Below are 25900 nucleotides of genomic sequence, written 5' to 3'. Positions count from 1 at the left end.
GACAGTGACAAATACTGTGAATTATTCTGATATTCATAACTTCACTTTTCTGCACCATATTGTACTTTGGTTTTGACTGGTTCTTCTTCACAGTTTGTTTCCTGCAGTCACGTGCATGCAGACCTGGAATGACTGACATGAAACGACCAGCTGGGCTTCAGATTTCATGACAGCATGCTCTTAAAGGCCCAGTATATACTGTACGCCCATATGTTCTCAAAATCAGACCTTATCTATTATATTTGATCTTTAACACTCACTGTTGCACCCACCACATAAAGTTGGTAAATGTATTTATACATCTCACTTTCCAACTTCTTGTCTTGGATATTAGTAAAGCAGAAATGGAAATTCTCGAGAAAAAACGCGTCTGAATTATGAGTTGAAAAAATTTGTTCAGAAGTAGCAGATACAAAGACTAACTTAACAAGTGTAATTTAGGCTTCAGTTGACACTTCATGGTTCATTAGCTTTACTTTTGCTAGTAGGTGGAAAAACTGAGAGGATGGAAATACACCTGTCAGACATCCTTTGAAATTCAGCACAGTTAATCTTTTTCTTCTTTAAGACCACAATTCCATTCTTTGCTTCTTCCTGTCAGTCTTCATCGTCATCAAAAGGCTCTGCCCACAACATCCTGACTATAGTTAACCATTAGGCAATGTGATGTTCATATACAAGTTCAGTTGTTCTTGTGGCAGTAGTACTGGAGTATCTGCCTTTGGTGCACAGTTTGATGGACAGTTTGCAGTAAACAGGAGTCTTTGAAATAAATCTTATGCTCACATATTAAAAGAGAAAAGTTGCACAGAGTTTGACAGACTGAGCCCAATGGAGTCAACACGCAGGTTTGGAAAATACAGAGTGGAGAGGGAAGTGCTGGATGAGCAGAGACTGGAAGAGGTAACACAGAGAAAAACACACTCTGACACTCACCCCTCTCTAACTGAACGTCTTAAAGACTCCTTAAGGTAAGGTAAACTTCATGAATTGTATGTAGTGCAGATGTAGATGTCTGCTCTGATCTTGACCTATCTCTCAGTATATTTATGCTTAAAGATATCCACCAATATGATGAATTTAGTCTTTGTGTTTTTTGCAAACCTCTTCCAGATGTACAGTACCCAAACTGAAACGAAGCGTGATGAGCAGCTTGCCTGTATTATACTGGCTGCCCAAGTACTCAGTCTGGGACTATGGCATGCCAGACCTCATCTCCGGCATCAGTGTGGGAATAATGCACTTGCCTCAAGGTATGACATAGTCCGTCATGGTTGAGTAAATGTCAACAATATTACAGAAAAAAACTTTTCTTCTGGTTGAGTTGAGCAATATTGAGCGATATTTTGTATAAATATTCACCATCCTTCTGGAGAATATTAAAAATAGTATAACTTCAAATAAATATTTGTTTGTAAAGTGAGACAGATGTAACAGCACTCCTGCTCTCCACAGGTATGGCGTATGCATTGTTGGCTTCCTTACCGCCTGTATTTGGGCTCTACTCATCCCTCTATCCAGCATTAATCTACTTCTTTTTTGGAACATCACGTCATATCTCCATTGGTAAGTAGAGAGAGAGACTGATATTCTACAATAGCCTTTCAAACCTGTGTAATAATGTGTCGCTGTCTTTTATTGTGTTCAGGTACATTCACTGTGCTCAGTATCATGGTGGGTAGTGTGACAGAAAGACTTGCTCCAGACGTGGCTTTCCTCAAAAACAACGGGACCAACTTCACCGCAGAGGTGGACATAACTGCGCGGGACTCATACAGGGTGCAGGTGGCAGCTGCTACTACTGTCTTAGGAGGACTTATTCAGGTCTGAATGCAACATCCATACAGAAATAATAATGTCCTGTTTTGTTGTTGCAGCTGCCAAACTCACGTATACGTTTATGGTTGTTTGTGAAGGTGGTCCTGGGTTTGGTAAAGTTTGGATTTGTGGGAACGTATTTGTCTGAGCCTCTGGTGCGGGCTTACACAACAGCTGCTGCAGGCCATGCTGTGGTGGCACAACTGAAGAACATCCTTGGTATTTCACCCACACGGTTTAGTGGCCCGCTGTCACTGGTGTATGTGAGTACTGTCAAGAATTTGGCTCTGATGCTGTGTTTTTGTTGATACTGGTCTGATCGCATTATCTGTTTCAACAGTTTTTGGCTGATTTTGTTAAAACTCCTTGTTAAATTGTGGAGAAAAAGAAGATCCAAGTGCAAAATCTTCACTCAGAAAAGAGTTTAAGATGCTTTGCTCATAATGTGAAAAGGGTTTTCACACCTGCAAGTGCTTTAGCAGTCTCTCATTGAGGTCCGTCACCACACATTAAAGTCAATTTATAGGTATTGGGAAGTACCACTGCAAAGCAATGTAATGGATTTTAATGGAAAAAATAAGAAAATCCATATTTTATAATTATTTTGTTAGTTATTGTAAGGTTAGCGTACAATATAACTTGGGAGAAAAGCTAACAAGGTGAGAATGTCATTTTATTCTTAGCATGTGTGTTTTTATGAGTGAAGAACCAAGCCTTAACTCACTTGCTGCTTTATCTTTCTTTATTTTCAGACTCTGAAGGATGTTTGCTCCCTGCTGCCACAGACTCATCTCCCCACTCTGGTGGTCAGCGCTGTGTCCATGGTGTTTCTAATTGCAGCCAAGGAACTGAACTCCTTCCTCAGTTCAAAGCTGCCAGTGCCCATCCCAGTGGAGCTCATCACAGTCAGTTTACACGAGGACACACTCTTTTTGCCTCACTTCATGTTATCACCTCTGTGCTCTGTGCCGATGCTGATGCTGCAGTGCTGAAAAAAAAAAAAAATCACAGACTCAGTTAAACTAAGCAGCTGAATCAGCAGTAGCGCCAGGGCCTCTGTGTTTGTGCAGTTCACAGCAAAAAGGAGATCTTTATGGCTAATAATTAGGTCCACATCTAGAATATGATTCACCAATATTTTTAATGATTGAAGAGCTGAAGTGTGCTTGCGAAATCTGGCTTTGTTTGTGTTTATGGTCTATGTGTTTTCTGTGATTAATTTAGATTGTGGCGGCAACACTGATATCAAACTATGCTTACTTGAACAGCAACTACACTGTTTCAGTTGTTGGAGAAATTCCCAGTGGGTAAGCATCTGGATTAAGGTTATACTGCTGTTCATTGTTTATTTGCTCATATTCCCATCTTGGTTAGTACTAGCTGATCTTCTTGTCCTCTGCCTGTGCTCCAGTTTAAGCCCCCCCAGTGTTCCAGATGTGAGCATTTTCGGAGAAGTTATCGGTGATGCTTTTGCACTGGCCATTGTCGGGTATGCCATATCTATTTCACTTGGAAAAACATTTGCATTGAAACATGGATACAAGGTGGACAGCAACCAGGTGAGCCAGAATTCACATCAAATATGTCATGAATTCTGCTGACACTCTTAGCATACAATCATATTTTGTATTTTGTTCTCTGTATTTTCCTGCTAATTCTTGTGTCTCTGTCCCCACACTGCTACAGGAGCTGGTGGCGCTGGGTCTCAGTAATGCAGTCGGAGGCTTCTTTCAGTGCTACTCTGTCTGCTGCTCCATGTCTCGAAGTCTGATCCAAGAGACCACTGGGGGAAAAACACAAGTGAGTGAACAACAGAGGTAACAAAACTAGAGACAGTTAAGGGGTCAGCATGACCTCACAATACTGTAAAAACCTGGTACTTTAATATGTACTGCAGTTTTTATGCAGCACCAAATGTATTTATTATCTATCTAAACAATATATCAAATTGATTATGGGAAACAAGACTTAATGATTGTTATGACACTTATAAATGTTCAAAATATGCGCTGTAATCTAGTCAAGCTGCTCCCCAACAGTGGACTTAATCATTGTATTTTTCTTGCAGATGGCTGGAGTGGCTTCAGCTGTAATTGTATTGGTGACCATACTGAAACTTGGAGCACTGTTCCAGGAGCTGCCCAAGGTTCTGCTACATGTTATCACTGTACACTGATGTTCAGAGTTTGTGCATGATAGATTTTGTGTGATGTGATGGATTTTTTTGAGTCATTCACTTTTCTGGGCGCACAATTAATCGTGTTAAAATGTGTGTGCGCTTGTTTTAGGCTGTCCTCGCAGTTATTGTGTTTGTAAATCTCAAGGGCATGTTCAAGCAGTACTCTGACATTGTTACACTATGGAGGCGCAGCAAGTTTGATCTGGTGAGAGGATCAATTATGTTTATTATTATAAATAATAAATCATGGTTATGTAATGTAAAAATACAGCCAGTAAGAGGATCTGTTGTGATGTTGAGTCTGGAGAAGTGTCATTATTCTTGTTTCCTTTTCATTGTTCCACTAAAGAATGATTAATGTCATGCTGTATCCCCCAGGTGGTGTGGTTGGTCACGTGGGTGTCAACACTGCTCCTCAATCTGGATCTGGGTCTAGCAGCATCAATCTCCTTTGCTTTACTTACTGTTATCTTCAGGACTCAGTTGTAAGACTCATTTGCACCTCAGTACAGTATATTCCTCACTGCAGTATTTCAGCCATAGTGTGTGTGTGTGTGAGAGAAGCAACATTAGTAAACAATGTTAGGCTGCAGGATCTGCCAGATCAGACAAAATACTGTACAGAAATCATAACGCATGCATGATGAGATTTTGTGTATTTTCTATTCAATTCTTAGGCCAACTTACTCTGTTCTGGGAAATGTTCCAGGTACAGAGCTGTATGTGGATATAGAGACACACAGAGAGGTAAAACACAAAGCCAAAAATGAAACCTTTTCTACACTGACTGTAACAAAAGCTAAGGATGTTTCTCTATTTTGCAGGTGAGAGAGATTCCAGGTGTTACTATATTCCGCTCCTCTGCTACAGTGTATTATGCCAATGCTGAGCTTTACCTTGAAGCCCTGAAAGAAAAGGTTTGTTCTCTCTCTTACTAATACTATCTAATGTGTGGCTGTTAGTGATTATTTTTATTGTTGAGTAATCTGACAGTTATTTTTTTGTTTCATAATATTGTCCATAAAATGTAATAAGAAAATTAAAATACCCATCATAATTTCCTGTTTAAAGTTAATTATCATATTTGACAGAAAGGCTGCAAATCCTCACATTTGAGAAGCTGAAACCAATGATGAAAATAGTTATAGATTAATTTTCTGTCAAGTGATAAATTAATTGACAAATTGTTTCAGCTTTAATCTGCTTTAAAATAATTATTCTTTACCAAAGCAACTATTTCTTGTTCTTCTTTCTTTGAATATATTTCTACATAATGGTGATGCTTTGTTTTTCTTCATTTCCTGTCTTCAGAGTGGGCTCGACATCAGTAAAATGATTATCTATAAGAGGAGGCAGGAGGCCAAACAGAAACGTAGAGAAAGGAGAGCTGAGAGACGGGCAAAGAGGCAGGCCAAGAGAGAGGTAAAATGTAACATGGATCATTTGAAGATCTACAGTGACTTTTTTCTTAGCTGTTTGGCCCTATAAAAGTCTTCTGTGTGAGTCATGTAGATAGGTAATCAATGGGCAAACTCTACAGTACAAAGCACTTTACAGTCAATATCACATCTTTTACTGACTTCTCCTCAGAGACGAGCACAGAGGGCAGCTAAACAGCTGTCTGCTGCACCAGTGTTTTCTGTGGAGGAAGAGGCCGGAGGCTGGATGGACACAAGCATAGATGGGAATGACAAGGAAGATCAAGGCTGGACTGAAAGAGAGAACGGGACCGTGTTTGTCATCCCGACCTCTCCCCGAGCTACAGACGGCCACTGTAGATGGGAATACCTGAAAGGAGGGGATCCAGACTGCACAAGTTTAGGGTGGATGTCTGAGCTGCAGGACGGGGACACCACCACTCTGGGCTCCAGCAGTGAGGACACACTGAGTCGAGACCTGGAGAGGGTGTCTCTCGGTTCTCTGGGAAAGTGGACCTGGGACATTCACTCCATCATTCTTGACCTCTCCACAGCTAACTTCATTGACACAGTGGCTATCAAGACTATGAAAAATGTAAGTACCAAAGGGACAAATACCCTTTAAACAAAGGGTAATGACTGAAAATGTCCCTACAATTCCTTGTGTTTCCAAAGTTTAGAGGAGGACACTTAGACTTTCAGATAATTCAGATGTTTAATCCCTTTCCTAGATAAATCTATTTGACGTCAATAAAGGTAGAAACAAAGCCTGCGGGCACTGGGTCCTTACTTATGATGTAATTGTTTAGGATAAACACACAATAAAGCAAAAAGCTTATTTCTACCGTGTTACTTATTAGAAAGGGTAAAGGTCAGATGCCAAATCTTGAAGTCAAGTCGGGTTCTGACAAGTGCTGATGTCACTGAAATGGCATTTGAAGTAAAATGCTGACATAGTGAATACTTTTACTCTCTTACAGTCATATTTACCCCACTGTTCATTGTGAGATAGAATAATGGGCTGATTAGGTTTAGTAGGTCCTGATGGGGATTTTTTTTTTTGGGGGGGGGGGTTTAATGGCACTAGTAACTTTTATTTATCCTATTTTTATTTAGATTTTCCAGGACTTCAGTGAGATTGATGTGGACATCTACATGGCTGGTTGTCAGGGTAAGTGAATACCTACCTTAAGGCTGTACTTTATGAAAAAGGTTTTATTATCTTTGTAATGCCTCTACGTGAAAACTGTTTTTTCCTCAGCCTCTGTGGTGGAGCAGTTAGAACTCGGTGACTTCTTCTCTGAGTCAATAACAAAGAGACGTCTTTTTGCCTCTGTTCATGATGCTGTGCTCTACTGTCTCAACCACCGTGGAGCAGCATCATTCCCCAGATATGAGCCATCAGTGGTGAGTATGATAGTTGACACATTTTTTTCAATACTAAATTGTCTTATCCCTGTACACACACTTGGTAAAACGTTACTGTTTGTTAACAGCTAATTGTCAGAATGTAGCTGATACACATATTGAAGGACCTGTTAAAAGCAATTTGATCATGTAAGTTTAACTAAATTACTTTCTAAAAATTGGTCTGATTTCAGGACATGGACATCAGCACAAAACTTTAAGGGCTTAAGAAAAATTAGACATCCAGCACAGAGGATGGAAAAACTGTCTCAACATCTACTGGAGGAAATATCACTGGTGAAAACTTACATTTGTAAATCACTTATATTGATATTTATACATTTTGTCTTTAAGTTACATGTATGTAAATGAAGTCCAATGCTTCTGACACATGAGCTTAATTTATCTTTATTCAGTGTGGGAGAGTGTTACAGTGCATTTTTAAGGAAAAAATAAATTAATACAGTGAAACATCCAAACAATTGTGCATTTTAATTTAGAAGAATTTGGCAGAAAATAGTGATGAATTCAAGGAACAAAGACAAGGCAACATGCATCACACTGAGAGTGTGTGAGCCTTTTTTGGTAATGGCAGCAATAACAAGGTAGGACATGAAATGTCAACAGTAGCCATTTCAATTTTCAAGTGCAATTTGTGCTCATAGCAACAGCAAAACCTGTGAAGCTAACACATGCAAAGGAATGGGTTTTTTTTGTCTCAACTCATTTTTTACGAGTTTCTAGTGCAACATTCCTAAAATGGGAAACTATAGTCGATTAAAAAATAACAGGATAACAATATCCAAGCAACATTTTACCAAAAGCATCTCTTTACAGTTGCATAAACCCACTGTGACCTCATTCCCTGAATAAATCTTGTCTCTACAAACTGGTCACAGAGGATGTTACCAAAAACATTGTGCACAGGACTGAGGAAGGCTAGGTAGATTTTTCTTTCTTTTTATAAATTTGGTTTGTGAGCTACAAGTCTTGATGGATGTCAGGACTCTGTATGTCAGGGTTCAGAGTCAGACCCTCGTCGTCCTCCTCCTCTGGCTGCTGTGACACCAGCTGCTGGTAGCGAGCCTGTCGCTGGTAATCCGGATCGATGTTGATCCATTTATTGGCGACCCACTTAGTGCCGTGGGTGACCACACAGCCTCCATGCAGAGCGTATTCATCCTGCTCTCCCACCCAACCTATTGAGGAAAAAAAACTCATTTAACTTTAACATCCCTTTTATAATTTCTGTTTTTTTAAAAGGGCACATACAGATGATTTGATTATCAAACACGCTGCTTCTCGGTCATCAATTTACAACTGAGTATATTTGGGCACCTGTTAAATTAGCCACAAATCAGCCTTAAATGCAAATTATTAGATTTTTGCTAATCTTTAACAACACCAGTATCGGCTTGAACTACAACTTTTTGACAGCATTTTGTAGGTTGACTTTAGCTCTGTGCCTGAATTGTGCCACCAAAACATGTACATGGCATGTTAAATGACAAGATTAATTTAATGGAAATAAACTGCTATTTCAGATTATTTTTGTTTTATAGAGATTTCATTACAGTTATATTTTGGTAATAATATTGAAGGAATAGTGCAATATGTTATTAAATACACTTCTTACAGAGAGTTAGATGAGAGGATAGGTACGACTCTTATGTCTGTGTGGTCACCAGACAAACAGTGGAGACCAACACACGACCCCTTGTAAAACCACAACGTGACATTTTTCCATTGTGGTTTTTGCATTGATTAAACCAACCAGGAATGACATGTTAATTATTGATCTTTAGAGGTGCTGATAGGTGGATTTTGTTACCTTTGGACAGAGCCAGGCTAGCTGTTTCCCCCCTATTAATGCTAAGCTAAGCTAACCAGCTGCTGGCCATATCTTCATTTTCACTGTACAGTCATGAGAGTGGTATCAGTAAAAATTTTAAATGTACTTTTGTGTCAAATGAAAATGAAATAAGTAGTCACTGATTTGCAGTGTTATTGCAGCATTATGATTATAAATTGCGCTGTAATTTTTCATGGGAATCTCACCTCTCCCATCAGAAAGGTAGTTGTACCAGAAAACCGCCGTCCCTTTGGTGGGCTTCACTCTCAGGTTACTCTTGTCACAATTCCTTCTGGTGTCCAAAAGATCCACGTCGTTCTGTATGAGAGACTAAAAAACACAGTCAAACTCAGCGACACAGTTGGTCTGACGTCAGGCCCATGCACGCACTGACAAACGAGTGAGCAAACACAGATATGAAAGACATGCACAGTATGTACACAGTACTTTTACAGGACTCCCCGAACACATTTCCAGACCCATACACAATTACGCACCACTTCATCATAGGTCCTGTTGTCTGCCACAGGGAATGCGGTCTCCCCGCCCCCCTCAACAGAGTTCAGGTAGAAGAGAACTGTGATGTACCTAAGTGTGCAACACAGATTTAAATTGACACACACATGTATGGTGCAAACAAACACACATACAAACACTTTGCAAACAAGTGGCAAGCACACAGATTTTTCCCAAATGACAATGTAGTGTCACACACACAATAACATGCCAGCTGTTACAATGAAGTGTCAACACACAGTTTAGTATCCACACCAGACAGATTAATTCAGATCTGAATATTCACAGATTTTTTTTGAGAAACGCTCCAGTCAACACTGCGCACCTCAGTGATCTCACCTGCAAGACGTCTCAAAAGGGGTGGAGGTGTTAGCCGCAAGGCGTGTGTGCGTGCAGGCTGTTTCGGGATAGACCGGGCCGCTGTCGTGGTGGGCGTGGTAGTGCCCTCCCTCCTCATAGCGAACCACCTGGAGCGGCTCACTCAGGTCCACTAATGTGGGTGGGAGGCGGGTGAGGCGGGTCACCCTTCGTTGGAGAAAGTTCATATTCATATCGATTCATAGAAAAGCAAGAGTTCGCACCGCAGAAATAAAACAAAACAGTGAATCATTAGAAATGTGTGTCTTCCTAACCTTGCCTTGATGTCTTGGAGGACCTGGTGTGCTCCTTTGCCCTGGTAGAGCCAGGTGTGTCTGCTGTTCCTCACCAGCTGACTCCTTTTCACCCCTCGCTGCAGCAGGAAGCGCTGGAAGGCATCATTGCTCAGAAGCCTGAACTCTTCCAGACTCAGCAAATCTGTTCAAAATATGAGAATCTACATAGATTCAGATCTTGCCAAACCTGTGGATAATCATCATAACTTATACCAGTTAAAACTATTTTTTATTATTAAATACCACAAGTTTAAACTGGGGCCAATATAACATCATCATAGTCATATCCATGAGATTTTTTCATATATTGTGTCCACATCGTGCAGCAGTATCACAGAAATAAAATGCAATTATATAATTATATACTGTTTTTTTTTTTTTTTGAAGCAAAATGGAGAATAAAGTAGCATTTATTGCATATCTCTAACTGTCAATATAGTGTGTGTGCAAGTAACAGATACATTTCTGTGGCACTACAGAAGATGCAAAGTGAACAGTCTTGGTTAAAACTTTAAGTGATGAATCAAGTTGATTTCTTACCGTTACCATCCTTGTCAGCTTTAAGCCCAGCATAGATTTCTCTTAAGTTCTCTGGTGTGAGCCAAATGCCGTCCCTGACTCTAGAATGAGTCAGTATCTGTTGGAGGTAATGACAGGATGAGTTAACCAACTCTAAACCAAGAAACTACTGCACATTACTCACTCCATGTATGCCCTCACAATCCACAATCTGACATACACCTCGTGGAGCTGCAGCTGTCCATCCTGGTTGATATCCAGCAGGTTGAAGATCTCCTCTGGGCTGAGGTTGAGCTCCTTAGCCAGCTCTTCCTGACCATCCTGCACCATTAACTGACTTTCCATTAGACCCTTCAGCTGTGCCAGCTGCATCACGACGCGGCACTCGTCCTCTGACAGAAACCCAGGGATCTCTGCCGGAATAAACACAAGAGACACACTGAGGTAAAGCTACAGAAGAGACTCTCATGTGTCAACAGGGTTGCTTTTTCTGATTTGCTTCCCTGACATACTGTATCGTACCACCATTAGAAATGTCTAGACTTTTGTAGACCCTTTGAATACACTATATTTTCCCACTTTAAAATGTTTGTTTACACCAGTACACCTCATTGACCTCATGACTACATACTGTATGTTAATGCATGATTAGTTGTGTTTTCAGATACAGATATATTTCTGCTCTGTAGCCAGTCAGCTATAAGCCCTTAATTAGATCAGATGTGCTGCACTGAGGGAGCAGTTGCCTCAGGACTTACTGGTCTATTTCCTGTAGCTTTGATTGATCCCAGCACGCACAAACAGTATGTAACTATTAGGTTATGTGTTTGGGGGGTGGTTTTGATGAAGATGGAAATACAGAAGAGGGAAAGTGTGCACTGAATGTGAACATACAGTATGTTTGCTTTTACAAGATGAACACACCTGTCTGGCCACTAGAGGCTCATATGAGTGTGATGCAAATTTGTCTAGCCACATGAATGTCTTGTCTCTTACCAAACAGCAGAGGTTTCAGACTCAGAGTCCGCATTTCGTGCACTTTGCCCGGCACCAGTGACACCCTCTGGACGTGTCCCACCTGCGGGATAAATCAGAGAGGTAATGTTGTGGTGCGCGAGAGAGAAGAAGACAGAGGTAGTACATGAAAGTGTGGGAGTGATGCACCGACACTTTACTCACCCTTATTCCCTCGATTCTCGTGAGGGAAACATCGCGCAGAAACTCTGGTTTCGATGGCGGACGTCGCGACTCGGGGCGCTGGTGGTTACCGCTGGGAGCATCACGACTCCGGCTCGCGTCCTCCTGCCCGCTGCTGTAGTGCACGTAAAACAGCAGCGCTATGACATTAATGATGTAAACGTGGAAAAACACCATCACCACCACGAAGTAGGAGCGGGAGCACACGCTGCTCTTGTGGCAGGGGAGGCGGTCGCACGGCGGCCGGAGCGGCAAGGTCGCGCTCCCGGACGGAGTCGTGTCCTCAGCGTCTGGGGTTTCCTGGTTGTCAGTCATTTTTTCCCCTGAGGGGTTCAAGAAGGAGCTGACACTTCTTCGGCAGTAAAGTCCATCCGATTAATCAGAAGTGACAGATGTGTTGACGGACAGATGTTCTGTTTGATTAAAAAACGAGAAAATCCTTAAAGAGCGCTCAGGCCAGTTTCTCCCCTGCGGAAAAGGAACCGAAGTCGATGCGCACTGAAAAAACCCATCGATGGTACATTGTGAAGCTGCACTCGTTTAAGCTGAGAAGTCAGCTGTCATCGGCGTTGCATGAATCTCTTTTCACCCCGCAGACAGCAGCGCTGCAGCCCCGGACAATCTTGTTTACACTGCAGCAGACCCAGTCAGCGCACTGCGCATCCGAAACCACCGCGGACCTCCTCTCAGAAAACAGGTCCGTAAACCTCACCCGGCATCGACTGAGTAAAACAGTCATCCTCTAAGATAAGCGGTGCATGCGTGAACATGACAAAACAACACAGCTCCATGCGGCAAAGTCCTCTATTTAAAACGCCATTGCCCGAGTTGTCCCGTTGACAGCAACAGTCTGCCCACCGTGCAATGCTGACCTCTGGTGACCTAAACCAATAACACAGTCTCTCTCTCTCATCTTTCTATATCATATCATACCATTTTATTTCTTCTCTATCCCCCATCAAACATGTTCTGCAGACTGGTTTCAGCTACAGGTTCCTGCTCACCTTTTATTTCTGCTTATTGTAGCTATTTTTAGTTGGCACTTGTTGAAAAGAGGGATCAGTGTCTTCTTTCAGAGTGTAAAAAACTGCTTTAATGAATGGCAGAAATAGCTTTGGTTTTTGTTTGAGAGTATTCACATCCATATTTAGTGGACAGTAAATGCCTACAGTACATTAAACACTGACTATACATTTACAACAATAACAAAATATCGTTTTGTAAACAAGGTTTTTCTTTCTTTTTTACATAACCAATTAACTTTTGTTGGGCAAAAAGCAGAAAACCCCCCTGCAACTTGTAACAGTAATTGTGATACACCCCAATGATGAATATGACAGGAAGACGTTTATCTCTGATGATGTCTAACGTCCATCTAGTTCTCACTTCCGGGTGTCATTCAGGTTAAAGAGTTGCAGGTGACGGGGAACGGCAGATACAAAAGTACGTTTTATTCGTACAGCCCAGATGAAAAGTTGTATTTCAACAAGTCTTCAAGAAAGTAGTAAGTGTGAGAGTTTTTTCATCTTAAACAGTAATTTTTCGAGAGGAAACAAGCTCGGGCTACTAACGCTCGGTAAAACGTTTCGCTAACTAACCGTATGCATTAACCGAAGCTAACGTTAGCCTTAACGTTTGCTCGCCAAGCTGCCAAATCCAAATCAAATCACCTCCATTAAGCGGTTTCACCCACGACACAGCGTTAGCTCCCCAATATATCGAAAGAAAGTCGATTTTTTTCGACTTTTTGCAGACTAATACTGTAATTGTTTACAGTTTTGTCAGACTGACAAAATTAGTTTGTCAAGCAAAAAATCCAAACACGAACTGGTTAAAGTTTGTCAAATGTGGTCATTTGTTTTTGCATATTCATATCCGTTGGCTGGTAGTTTTCAGTTTGTTCAGGAGGCCTACCTTAGTATTTTTTTTTTTTCCCCAAAAAATTTTCACGCTTCAGAATCTACTGGCCAGGGAAAAGGGAAAGCCATTTTGTTCAGTTGTTGTTTTAAGGGATTATTTGTTTTTCCCCCATTAAAATCACACCTTAATTTAAAAGTTATTAATACTTTTTATTAATGGAGATAAAATCCTCAAACTTAAAAATGTAGACTCAGAGTACATATATTTAAAGACAGAATGAATTGGATTTTCTTTCTTTTTTTCAAAGCCCTTTGAGTCTTGTGAGATGTTGTAAATCAATGAACTTGAACTAACTAATGGGGACATACTGTGGGCCTGTGCTCTCACTGGTCATGTATAGTTGATTTTGCAACTGATGTGTTTCTGGTTGAAATTAGGTTGGCCCAATCAGTAAATTAGTCATTTGAAAAAGATGAGACAGATTCAAAAAAGGTGCATCAAACTATCTACCTTTTATTGTCTTTCAGTTGTCAGACTTAACATGCTAAAGTGAACAAGTAACAAGATGCTCATATTGTATGACTTCCTGTTACTGTTTAACCTTGACTTCCTCCTCACTCCTCTGCCTCCTTGGTCTGAAATGACAGAACACAGGCATGTAAAATATTTGTCCAGAAAGCCTAAATTTACAAACATTTCTGTAAACTTGATTAATCTGAAGTAATTATTGTTACCTTGACAATTTCGCGACTCTTTGCCCTCAGCTTGTTGACCTGGGACTCGGCGATGTCGGCACGCTCCTGAGCCTCCTCCATCTCATGCTGAACTTTCCTGTATCTGGACAGGTGAGTGTTGGCCTGCTCCTCCTGTGTAATGAGCCACAGTGAAGTCAAAACCTGTCAACTGACTGACATTTTCATAAGGTGTGTCATTGTGAGAATTAAGTGTACTCACAGCCTCCTCAGCTTGTCTCTTGTAAGATTTCACTTTGAGTTGCAGCTTGTCCACCAGATCCTGAAGTCTAGTGATATTCTTCTTGTCCTCCTCAGTCTGTTGTTAAATCAGATGAGAACATTGTAAAAGAAATGTGAGGCTACTGTTTTCATTACTGCATATTATGACTGTTGGTGTTTGTAGTTGTTTAATTGTCACTTATTTAAATACCTGATAGGTGAGTTCCTTTACTCTTCTTTCATACTTTCGCACTCCCTTGATAGCTTCTGCACAACGCCTCTGCTCAGCATCAACCTCAGCCTCCAATTCGCGAACCTTTAACAAAGAAGAATGCAGAATGATTTTTAACATAAAAAATGTTGTCCTGGTGTACAGTAAATATGAACAGGTTGGCTCATGTGACCCTCACCCTGGCCTCCAATTTCTGGAGCTGCTTCTTGCCACCCTTCATGGCCAGATTCTCAGCTTCATCAAGGCGGTGCTGCAGGTCCTTCACGGTCACCTCCAGGTTCTTCTTCATTCTCTCCAAATGAGCACTGGTGTCCTGCTCCTTCTTCAGCTCTTCAGCCATCATGGCAGCCTGTAACACAACAACCTATGACTACAGACACTTCTCCAGTACCAGAAAGAAGTAAAGAACTGTTTCTAAATCATTCTGACTCACATCAGTGATGGCCTTCTTGGCCTTTTCCTCAGCATTTCTCGCTTCCTGAACAGCATCTTCCACTTCACCTTGGATCTGAATAAGATCAGCTTCCAGCTTCTTCTTAGTGTTGATGAGGCTGGTATTCTGAGGAAATAATAGTTTGGATTATGTACTGTGATTTTCAGTTGTCAAGTGTTTTAAATTGTTTGAATCTTTATTTACCTGAGAGTGCAGTAATCCCACACGCTCGCTGGCATCGACCAGCTCCTGTTCAGCCACTTTGCGGCCTCTCTCCGTCTGCTCCAGTGCGACTCTCAGTTCCTCGATCTCGGCCACCATCAGGTTGTTCCTGCGCTCCACCATGGCAACCTGCTCCTTCATGTCTTCCTGACTTCTAATGGCTTCATCAAGATGAAGTCTGGGCATCCTAAATTGTAAAACATTGATAGCTATATGAGCGAAAACATTCAGCTGCCTTTGCAGAGAAGATGCTTAGCCACAGATTGTCCAGCGGAGGTACCTTAAGCTGTCCTTGAACGTTTCTCAGCTGTTTCTGGGCTTCAGCTGCCTGGCGGTTGGCGTGGCTCAGCTGAACCTCCATCTCATTGAGGTCACCCTCCATCTTCTTCTTGATCCTCAGGGCATCGTTCCTGCTCCTGATCTCAGCATCCAGAGTGCTCTGCATGGACTCAATCACTCTCTGGCTGTTCCTCTTGATCTGCTCAATCTCCTCGTCCTTCTCTGCAATTTTCCTGTCAACTTCACTCTTGACTTGGGTGAGCTCCAGCTGAATGCGAAGAATCTTGGATTCCTCGTGCTCCAGGGTAGCCTTGCCAAAAAATAAAAACACATTGTATAGCTCCAGCAGTGTTAAAATTTGTGTTTAATTACAGATATTTTATCACACTGTACCTCTGCTTCTTCAAGTGAAGTCTGGAGTTCGGACTTCTCTGTCTCTGCCGTCTTTTTCCCTTTCTCCAGTTCATGAATGGTTTTTCCACTCTCACCAATTTGTTCAGTTAAATCGGAGATCTCCTCTTTAAGAAACAAAGTATATGTTATTTTAGTAGGTGTGGGATGAGGGAATTATGATAGACTTAAAGACTGTACACTGTGTTACAGTTAGTTTGAAATCCAAGACCATGCGCATTAAACTGTTGGCCCACTGGGGGGCACACTCTTCCTAACATGTTTCAAAGCTTTTTGAAACAGCTTTTTTTGTCAGTAGCTGATCTGAACATTCTGCTCTTTTTTAAAACTTTGCATACGTTGCAGGTTCTTGTTCTCCCTCTTCAAGGTCTCCAGGTGATCCAGAGCCTCTTCATATGAATTTTTCAGCTTGAACATCTCAGTGCTGAGAGAACGTGCTTCTTTTTGAGCTCCCTCCAGCTCTGCCTGGCTTTCCTCATACTTCTGCTTCCACTCTGCAAGGACCTGGAAACATAAAGAAGCAGCATATGTTTCACCAATGCATAATTCTGCTGTCTTAATTTTAATGCATGAAGGAATAGAGCTCTAACCTTGTCAAAGTTTCTTTGCTTCTTGTCAAGGTTAGCAGCCAGAGCGTTGGCTCTCTCCACGTCGATCATCAGGTCCTCCACTTCACCGTGCAGTCTCTGTTTTGTCTTTTCCAGAGAGGCACATTTCGCATTCACAGCCTCGATGGATTCCTCTGCATCCTGAAGACGCTGGGCAAGCTTCTTCCTGTTAAAACATACAGTAAACAGGTTTTGTGATGAATTACAGAATCAGTGCACGTGGAAACAGTGTGATTTCAGGAGCGTCCATTACTTAGCATCCTCTAGCTCCTCAGTGCGCTGAATGGCATCAGTCTCGTATTTGGTTCTCCACTGAGCCACCTCGCTGTTGGCCTTGGACAGGGCGCGCTGCAGCTCGGCCTTGGCCTCCTGCTCCTCCTCATACTGCTCTCTGAGCAGGTCGCAGTCATGACGGGCTGACTGAACAGCATGAGCCAGGGCGTTCTTGGCCTACAAAGAAACGGAGGCATTTTTTATGAACTGAAATGAGTCTGTATTCAAGCTTTGACCAGTTTTAATTGTGCAACACTGCAGTTCTGTGAGAGTCTGTTTTTATAAAGTGCTCATACTTTCACTTCCTCTTCAATATGCCTCTTGAGCTCTTCAGTCTGCTGGGTATAAGCCTGCTTGCTTCTTGTCAGCTGAGAGATCAAGGCTTCTTTCTCCTCCAGCTGGCGACTGATTTCACCTAAGGTACAACAGAGAGTTAGAACTAATCCAAATGCAGTATGGACATTGAATATGAAATATGATTGAGTCAGAAAAAATGAATACATAAAATTTTTCTTACCATTCTCTGTTTGCAGTCTTGCCTTTTGAACCCCAATATCATTCAGTTGTCGCACATGTTCTTCATTTTTGGTCTTCATCTCACTCAGTTGATCCTCAAGGCTACGACACAGTTTCTCCAGATTGGTCTTAAATAAATAAAAGTCATGTTTACCTACAGTAATGCAACAGTCTGATTCTGTGAGACTCTGATGCTTGTGAAATGTTTTCACTTTACCTTAGATTTTGAGACAGACTCCATGTTGCTCGTGAGGTCATCAATCTCCATCTTGAATTCGCTTTTCTCTTTCTCCAGCTTCTGTTTGACTCTCTGGAGGTTATCGATCTGTTCTCCCAGCTCTGCCACACTGTCAGCCTGCTTCTTGCGCAGAGCTGCAGCGGTGGCCTCGTGCTGCAGCGTGGACTCTTCAAGATCACGACGCAGCTTCTGAAACTCGGCCTCACGCTTCTTGTTCATCTCAATTTGGACAGCAGTCGCTCCGCCGGCTTCCTCGAGCCTCTCGCTGATCTCCTCAAGTTCCCTGGAGAGATCAGACCTCTGCTTCTCGACCTTGGCCCGAGCAGCCCTCTCAGCCTCAATCTCCTCCTCCAGCTCCTCAATACGAGCCTAAAATTTCCATTTTCAAAAAACAATGACATTCTAATATCTTTCCATCTACAAATCAAACAAATCTGGGTCATCCAAAGTCAGTGGAGCACAGTCACTATTTGATGCTATCAGGATACTGGACCAACCTGAAGCTCTTTGATCTTTTTCTGAAGCTGAGCACTAAGTGATTGCTCATCCTCAATCTTGCTGAGAAACTGGCTTATTTCAAATTCCTTCCTGTGTAGCAAATAGGAATACAGAGCTCAATTTATTAAGTGTCTACTGTTGGTCTTATAATCATTGACATAATCACAATTGCATCTGACATCTTGACTAATCTGACTTTACTGTTTCACATTGAAGAATTAAATTTCACTCACTTCTTTATTTTCTCCTCAGCCTGCTGCTTGTCATTCTCCAGATCCATGATAGTTTCATGAGCCAACTTGAGATCTCCCTCAAGCTTTCTTTTAGCTCGCTCAAGATCCATACGAAGCTTCTTTTCTTGCTCCAGGGAACCTTCAAGCTATTGAGGAAAAAGGTGTTTCATAAGTTCAAAATGAATATTGGATTGATATGTTCAACATTTGCTTTCAAATGTGGATTACTCACATCATCCACTTGCTGCTCCAGCTTGGTCTTGGCCTTTGTCAGAGTGTTGACTTTGTCTTCCTCTGCCTGCAGATCATCAAGGGTCTGCTGATGGGCCTCTTGGAGGGCTTTCTTCTCTTTGGTCAACTTGGCAATGGTCTCATCTTGAGCAGCCATTTCCTCAACCAGGTTTTTAACCTGGAGAGTTCAAATAAAATCAATAATTTAATATTTGATCAAAGTATATTTAAAATGGTGCACAGTGAAATAAACTGAAATGATGACTGTCACCTTGTTCTCAGTGGCATGTTTCTCCTTTTCCACTTTGGCCAGAGTGAGCTCCAAGTCATCGATGTCTTTCTTCAACTCGGAGCACTCGTCCTCCAGCTTCCTCTTCTTTGCAGTCAGCTCAGCATTGATTTCCTCCTCATCCTCCAGCCTCTCAGATGTCTCTTTGACTTTGGCCTCAAGCTGGATTTTTGCTTTAATGAGCCCCTCACACCTTTCCTCAGCATCAGCGAGGTTTTCACCCTCCTAGATTTACAATGGTATACAATGAAATAATACGTAGTTAAGTGTCAAAGCCAGGATCTCAGACTGATCAATTTTCCTCCTTCCATTTTAACATACCGACTGAATTTGCAGCTGCAAGTCATTCTTCTCCTGCAGCAGCGAAACCATCTTCTCCTCTAGTTCTTTCTTCTTGGCCAAAGCTTTTGCTAGCTCTTCTTTGGTCTTTTCAAAGTCCTCTTTCATTTGGGCCATCTCTTTCTCAGTCTCTGCACTCTTCAGCAGAGGCTTAATCTTGAAGTACAGCTTCATCCATGGCCAGGTTTTGACATTCATGAATGAGCGGATGTTGTACTGAATAGAGTAAATTGCCTCCCTGGGTATCAAGGGAAATAAACAGATTCATTTAGAATCTGAAAGAAGTTTAAAAAAATATGTGGCTTGAAAATCATTGTAAAGTTGTCGTCTATAAATGCACAGTTGCCCTTTGGTGTGTGTCTACAATACCTGCGCTCCATCATCTTGACAAACTCTTTCCTCATGACGTATCCTCTGCAGAGAGCCTGAGTCATTGTGACCAGGATAGCAAGTTTTTCATCTCGCATTTCCTCCAGGAGACCCAGCAGACCAGCTTTGAAGAACACCTAAAAGAAAGTGTTTCTTTAAATTAAGTTCTGCTTTCTTACAGTATCAAGGTAGCAGTTTTAAAAAAGAAGAATAAAAATCAACACCCATAACAGGCAAATGGATTACCTTTGTGTGTCCAAATTTGTACTGAGTGTGGTCAACATCAATAGAGCCCAAGAGTTTCTCTGAAGCCTTCTTGTTGTCAATGAACTGTCCCTCGGGGATCACACTGGCATTCAATACTTTGTATCTGATTGGACAGAAATTGATCTTTGAAGAATGAATGAAACACATGAGATTGTCAAGAAATGTGGTAATCTTAGTAGTTACCTCTGCTTGAAGTCACCGTAGAGGATTCTGCTGGGGAAACCTTTCCTGCAGATCCTGATACCTTCCAGCACACCGTTACACCTCAGCTGGTGAATGACCAGGTGGTTCTCCATAAGACCTTTAAAGATGGGCTAAATTCAGTTTTATGTTGCATGATTACATTAGTCCTTGTAAATGTATAAATTAATATTCATAAGAGGATTACCTGGAGTCTTTGATTCATTTGGAATCAAACAGCGTACAAAATGAGGATGAGTGCTCCTCAAATTGGTCATCAGCTTGCCTAAATTCTCCTGAAATATGGGAAAAAAATTGAACTGTTACTCAATAAAAATGCCAAGGCCTATTTCCCTGGATGGTGCCATCAGTAGCTTTTGGGAATATATTAGTCTACTTTTGTATTTTGGTTATTTCTTGAGTCAGTTATATGTAATGCTTACCCTGAACAGAGCAGATACAGTCTGAAAAGAGCCACCCTTTTTCTTGCCTTTCTTAGCACCGCCCTCAGCTGTAATATGAAGATGAAATTTGGATTATTTACATAAATAAATTGAGTATATTTTTCTGAAAACAAAAAACATAACACCTCCAAATTTTGTTCTTTTAAAATATGATCTTAACCTTCTGCTCCGGCATGGGCTGCGTACAGCAAGGCCAGCAGTTTGACTGAAGACTTCTGATAGAGCTGAACCACTGAGTCATTTAGGGGGTCTTTGTTCTTGTCCAGCCAGCCAAGGACATTGTAGTCAACAGTGCCAGCATAGTGCACCAGAGAGAAATGAGCCTCAGCTTTGCCTTTGGCAGGCTTTGGTTTCTGGAAGGGGGCACTTTTCCCAATATGCTGGTCGTACAGTTTGCTCTTGAAGGTCATGTCTGTCGCCTTGGGGAACATGCACTCCTCTTCAAGGATGGAGAAGATGCCCATTGGCTGTCATGAGGAAATGATTGATTAAAACACGGCTTTCAAGTCAGTAGTTTTCTGTCTTGTTAATATACAGGATGTAGCTCACCTTCTCAATAAGTTCAATGCAGGCAGCCAAATCCATGCCAAAGTCAATGAACTCCCATTCAATTCCCTCTTTCTTGTACTCTTCTTGCTCCAGGACAAACATGTGGTGGTTGAAAAACTGTTGCAGTTTTTCATTGGTGAAGTTGATGCACAGCTGCTCCAAGCTGTTGAACTAAACAAATTAAAATATCCAATGTAAGCAAGGGCTTTAAGTAACAGTAACTAAATATGAAATTATTCATGCTATTAGCTTTAAAGAACCCTGATTTTGAAATGAAAACTTCAAGATTGTTTTAATGAAGCTATATGAAGTTATGTAGTATCGGCCAAACATACTCACATCAAAGATTTCAAACCCAGCAATATCCAGGACACCGATGAAAAAGCTTCTGGGCTGCTTGGTATCCAGCATCTCATTGATTCTGACGACCATCCACAAGAACATTTTCTCATAGACAGACTTAGAGAGAGCCATGACGGCATTGTTGACCTGATTTTACAGATGAATAGTACAACATTAAGAAATATATCAGAGAGTCTGGTGGTTAAAACAGACTAAAGAGCCTTTGTAAACCTTTAGATTAGGAATATTGTCAACATGTACAATTGTCTTGATATGCAAAAACAGAAAATGGTCTTAAGTATGTATCAATTAGTTTTTTGTGTTTTTTCTCTCCTTTACCTGAGGGACAGTTTGACCTTTGGTCACAAACTCGTTCCCGACCTTCACTCTGGGGTAGCATAGAGCTTTGAGCAAATCAGCAGAGTTCAGACCCATGAGGTAGGCGATTTTATCTGCCACTAAAGAAGCAAGCACAAATAGTGATCTTTAAACCCATATTAATAGGATGAAGTCATCAGTGGTCCTCTAAATCACAAGTCAGAACCTGTGCTAATACATTAAAGCTCATGGCGTGTGAGTTTCATACCCTCAGTGCCATCAGGCTCAGCCTGCTCTTCTCGCTGCTTCTGCTTGAATTTCATGTTTCCATGATGCATCACAGCTCCAGTCAGCTTGTACATGCTGGCCTTCTCTTCTGAGTTGAAGCCCAGGATGTCAATAGCAGTCTGTGAAAAAAGAGAAGTTTTAAAACACAAGCTTACATTATATTTGGAAGTAAACAGTTGTTGCTACCCTCTGACTCTTTGGTATCTATCACACACTTGTAAAACAGTTTCTTTAGATTAAAAGCAATAAGCAGCACTGTCTTGGTCGAATCAAAATGGAGACATATTATTAGCTCTATTCTATCACCTCTATAATGGTTACTGATACATTTTTAGACTTAATTTCAAGAGTTCAAGTTTTGTTTAGACTAACACAATTGGAGTGTCCAGGTAAAGACACTTAATTTTCAAAATACACTGAGGTGGATTTCTAACATATTTTCCCCCTTGACCAAAAATTTGTCCTTACATCTGTAGCGATGAATTCTTCAATGTCATTGATACTCTTGACAGTGATTTCACCCTGACTGATCATGGGATAGTCATATGGGTTCGTGGTGATCAGCAGAGCCTCTGAAGAAAGGGAGAGAAACACACATGAATACAACAGGATACATATCAACTTGATTCAGAATAACTGACATCATTCACTAATCTCACACCTATGAGCTCAGGTTTGTGGCCTGTCATGAGCTGATAGAAGATGTGGTAGCTCCTCTCAGCGGACAGCTGGAACGTCACTCGAGACTTCTCCAGCAGATCTGTATGGGTTAAAGTTGTTAAAAATTATGAAAGATCCCCACAGAAGCACAGCTGAAGAAGCTGAAAATATAATAAACAATATAATGTGCAGTGTGTTTCTCAAACAAATCTTACAAGTTTCAATATCAGCTGAAGCCAGCTTTCCAGTTGACCCAAAGTGAATTCTGATAAATTTTCCCTATGCAAAAACAGGTTGATATTTGGATTAAAACTCTCTTACATTCAGAGGTCACTATCACAAAATGGCAAACAATTTAAAATCAATTGAAGAAATTACAAAGGAACTTACAAAACGAGAAGAGTTGTCATTCCTCACAGTCTTGGCATTACCATAAGCCTCTAGCAGTGGGTTGGCTGCAATGATTTGATCTTCCAGTGACCCCTAAACATAACATTAATTTTGTCAGTCTGACATTACCCAGCTTCTTTTCACTTTAGATTTCATATTAACATTGTTCAACTTCTCTTACCTGCATCTTTCCAGGAACTGGCTCGATTTTTTTTCCTCCAGCCACTGCAATTGTCGCAAAGTACTGGATGACACGTTTGGTGTTGACAGTCTTTCCTGCACCGGATTCTCCACTGGGTTTAGGGATGTGTTCATAAGTATTATATAAAATAGCTGATAGTATTACTGTTCCCAATACCTAATAATAATTATAATAATATAAAAATGTTGGCACTTACGTAATCAGGATTGACTGGTTTTCTCTGTCTGTAAGATATCAAAAATGAGATAGAACATTTAAGAGTTTACTTCTCCAGAAGCGCAGCAGCTATATCAACACATGAAAGCTTGTAAATTGATACCTTGGAGCATGAACTGATAGGCATTGTCAGAGATGGAGAAGATGTGGGGTGGAGCCTCAATCCTCTTTTTTCCTCTGTATCCTGCAACAACCACTGCATCATACACTGGGAGCCACTTGTAGGGGTTCACAGTGACGCAGAACAGCCCTGAGTAGGTCTGTAGCAGTGTGAAATATTAATGATTAGTTTTTCGACAAAAATTCAGTTGAATGCAAAAGTTTGATCATCACTGGCATGGCTTAGCTGACACTGGAGTGATGCAGCATTGATGCACATGGAAGAGCCATCAGAAGAAAAACCCTATCTACGGCCTCATCACAAAAGTCATCGTTTGACGCAGTGACTGTATAAAAAGTTACTGCAAATGTCATAACTGACAGCTGTGATTGACTCCTGGTTCAAAATTAGATCCCCAGTGCAAGATGGCAACACTTGTATCTGGGATAATTTGGCTTAATTTTTGTAGAGTGGGAGGAAGTGGAAATGCTTCATCCACCTTTATGTATAGTGGTTTGAGGCTAAGCTACATCTGGATAAACCAGAGCGAGGGTTAGTGAGTACTGACTTAATAGTTACATTTCTTTTCTTAGGTTCATGAAGTAGAATTTAACAATGCATTTATATTCAAAGAAATGCTGATTTTTAATGTGTGTTTGCTTCACTTATATTTAATCAACTTAAAAAATCCAAAATGCTATGAAAGTTAAAAAAAAAAAAAACTCACGTAGATCATCCATGCTGCATATCGCTCTTTGAGGTTATACAACACAGCAGGCTCACTGAGGTGGGTCATCATGGCCATGTCCTCGATCTTATCGAACTTTGGAGGGTTCATGGGGAAAATTTCATCTTCTTTTACAGTGAGAGTCTATTGCAGAGACAGAGGATGCACAGAAATAAACTTTCGTTGTCTTAATTAATTGTCAGAATTTAAAATATTAGTTGCTAATCAAGTTATTTGTCAGTCTGCAAACCCATTTTGACAGCAGGATTAACATTTTGTCAATACATTTTTTTAAAGTACCATGTCAAAGAGTTAATACATGTCGTAGTTTAGTCTCACCTTTCCAGTGAGAGTCTCCACGGTGGCTTTGCCGCCCTCTCTCTTGGTAAGTTTCCCCTTGAGGTACATTTCAGTGGGCTCACTCACAAAGTAAGCTGTCTTAGCATCAAAGGGAGTGTTTTGAGCTTCAATTCTCTCTCTTTCTGGCTTCCGGAGGTAAACGGCCGCCGGGCCAAAACACTCCATCTCTGGGTCCACACTCATGATGACCCTTTACTGCAAGTGAGGACACGGGACAACAGTCATTCATTTAAAATAACAGGAAAATAGATAGATGGGTGCACAAACTGTGACTTCTAATATTGTAGTCATGAATGGTCTACCATTAGGATTGGTTAAATACAGGCACAGTAGCAACTGTCATACAAGAACTTAGCTAAGTTTCAAAAAAGTTGAGATGTGGTGTTCACCTTTACTTTTTAAGTACATATGCATATGTAGTTAAGCCACTCCTTTCCAGAAGAAATACAAAGCCCAGTTTACCTTTGGAGCACACCAGGTGAACAGGGGTGTTTCTTGCAGAATTCAGTGCAGACTTCTGAAAAAAAGGTGTCAGGTTCACACAGGTTCCTTGCGAGAGTCAACTCTCATACTCTGATTTAAGTTGAGTGTACACTTCAAACTGTTTGTATTCATATACATGTTTATCTTCTGTATTTTAAACACAATATTGACTTGATACAAGTGGTGCATTACAGTATTTGTAAGTATGATATACTGTACTATGTATGGTAGCACTCTAAGTACATCTATGCCACCAAGACACTTACCTTTGCCGGGTGCCTGTCCTGGGTGGAGCTTTGCTGTGCCTTTTATATAGACTGATGGGAGCCTATCACATCATCATGTCTTGCTGTATTTGGTCATGTTGCCTAGCATTATGCGTGTGCAGTATTTCTTACGTCTAGCTGTAACATTATACAGTTTATGAGATGTCTTCCATGCCAAGATCATTGACCGGCTTTGAATCTGTTGGGAATTGAGGTTTTTTAAAATATTAATCATATTCCTGTGTTTGAAACAATTAGGATGTTGTGATCTCTTGATTACTGTGTATGCAAATAGGTTACAGATGTGATGTTGGTCCAGTTCTTGCTTAAGGTTAGGTCAGTAGCTACAGACAGTCCGAAGGTGTGACTAATACATCTTTTTAATGCTCTCTGGCACAACAGTAACCCCTTGCTATGTTTTGGAGAAGCTTTAAAAAGTCACTGATATACTGTTTCAGAATCCTTACAAGTCAGAAATGATTAAAAAATAAAGTGAGTGCCAGTGAGCTTTAAAGAAAAGGAAGGATTGCCAAAGGATTATTTCT

The 25900-nt window shown here is 41.0% G+C and overlaps 3 protein-coding genes across 3 annotated transcripts; 1 reads left to right on the top strand and 2 right to left on the bottom strand.

The window, feature by feature from the left end:
• Positions 1-54: 54 nt before the first annotated feature.
• Positions 55-7790, top strand: slc26a6l (solute carrier family 26 member 6, like). The gene is made up of 18 exons (XM_051074192.1): positions 55-1253; positions 1456-1566; positions 1649-1824; positions 1917-2081; positions 2571-2723; positions 3043-3125; positions 3230-3377; positions 3505-3618; positions 3887-3964; positions 4107-4202; positions 4376-4482; positions 4675-4744; positions 4822-4914; positions 5309-5419; positions 5588-6010; positions 6532-6586; positions 6677-6822; positions 7017-7790. The coding sequence occupies exons 1-18, from the start codon at positions 1145-1147 to the stop codon at positions 7041-7043; spliced, it is 2265 nt and encodes a 754-aa protein (XP_050930149.1). The 5' UTR covers positions 55-1144; the 3' UTR covers positions 7044-7790.
• On the bottom strand, positions 7215-12413 carry p4htmb (prolyl 4-hydroxylase, transmembrane b). Its single transcript, XM_018685788.2, has 9 exons — positions 11542-12413; positions 11359-11440; positions 10585-10775; positions 10384-10480; positions 9823-9985; positions 9530-9715; positions 9172-9262; positions 8881-9004; positions 7215-8021 (listed from the first exon to the last, which is right to left on the bottom strand). Exons 1-9 carry the CDS (start codon positions 11872-11874, stop codon positions 7804-7806), a joined length of 1485 nt encoding a protein of 494 aa, XP_018541304.1. The 5' UTR covers positions 11875-12413; the 3' UTR covers positions 7215-7803.
• A 1499-nt stretch (positions 12414-13912) lies between these two features.
• On the bottom strand, positions 13913-25378 carry LOC108889366 (myosin heavy chain, fast skeletal muscle). The gene is made up of 41 exons (XM_051074197.1): positions 25356-25378; positions 25069-25123; positions 24586-24801; positions 24247-24390; positions 23523-23679; positions 23400-23427; positions 23183-23294; positions 23002-23094; positions 22827-22890; positions 22613-22711; positions 22420-22523; positions 21932-22070; positions 21685-21803; positions 21343-21492; positions 21004-21174; positions 20615-20921; positions 20434-20501; positions 20199-20286; positions 19994-20111; positions 19790-19913; positions 19544-19680; positions 19157-19412; positions 18818-19060; positions 18548-18724; positions 18316-18461; positions 18082-18172; positions 17564-17953; positions 17348-17474; positions 17127-17245; positions 16811-17007; positions 16540-16723; positions 16288-16453; positions 15932-16056; positions 15532-15848; positions 15242-15437; positions 15038-15163; positions 14783-14953; positions 14584-14688; positions 14374-14469; positions 14154-14285; positions 13913-14054 (listed from the first exon to the last, which is right to left on the bottom strand). Exons 3-41 carry the CDS (start codon positions 24787-24789, stop codon positions 14034-14036), a joined length of 5811 nt encoding a protein of 1936 aa, XP_050930154.1. The 5' UTR covers positions 24790-24801; positions 25069-25123; positions 25356-25378; the 3' UTR covers positions 13913-14033.
• Positions 25379-25900: the final 522 nt, after the last annotated feature.

Source organism: Lates calcarifer, linkage group LG12 (genome assembly GCF_001640805.2).
Source record: "Lates calcarifer isolate ASB-BC8 linkage group LG12, TLL_Latcal_v3, whole genome shotgun sequence".
NCBI lineage: Eukaryota > Metazoa > Chordata > Actinopteri > Centropomidae > Lates > Lates calcarifer.
Note: the sequence above shows the minus strand (reverse complement) of the source record. Positions and strands in the feature narration are given on the sequence as shown.

Coding starts and splice junctions, on each gene's coding strand:
- slc26a6l (XM_051074192.1), top strand. CDS start 1,145: ATGAGCAGCTTGCCTGTATTATACTGGCTGCCCAAGTACTCAGTCTGG. Junction 3,378..3,504: donor ACAAGGTGGACAGCAACCAG/GTGAGCCAGAAT, acceptor ACACTGCTACAG/GAGCTGGTGGCGCTGGGTCT. Junction 3,619..3,886: donor CCACTGGGGGAAAAACACAA/GTGAGTGAACAA, acceptor TTTTTCTTGCAG/ATGGCTGGAGTGGCTTCAGC.
- p4htmb (XM_018685788.2), bottom strand. CDS start 11,874: ATGACTGACAACCAGGAAACCCCAGACGCTGAGGACACGACTCCGTCC. Junction 9,005..9,171: donor ACAGGACCTATGATGAAGTG/GTGCGTAATTGT, acceptor TGTGTTTTTTAG/TCTCTCATACAGAACGACGT. Junction 8,022..8,880: donor CTACCTTTCTGATGGGAGAG/GTGAGATTCCCA, acceptor TTTCCTCAATAG/GTTGGGTGGGAGAGCAGGAT.
- LOC108889366 (XM_051074197.1), bottom strand. CDS start 24,789: ATGAGTGTGGACCCAGAGATGGAGTGTTTTGGCCCGGCGGCCGTTTAC. Junction 22,891..23,001: donor ATGACAACTCTTCTCGTTTT/GTAAGTTCCTTT, acceptor GTTTTTGCATAG/GGAAAATTTATCAGAATTCA. Junction 21,804..21,931: donor TGAGCCTGATGGCACTGAGG/GTATGAAACTCA, acceptor TTGCTTCTTTAG/TGGCAGATAAAATCGCCTAC.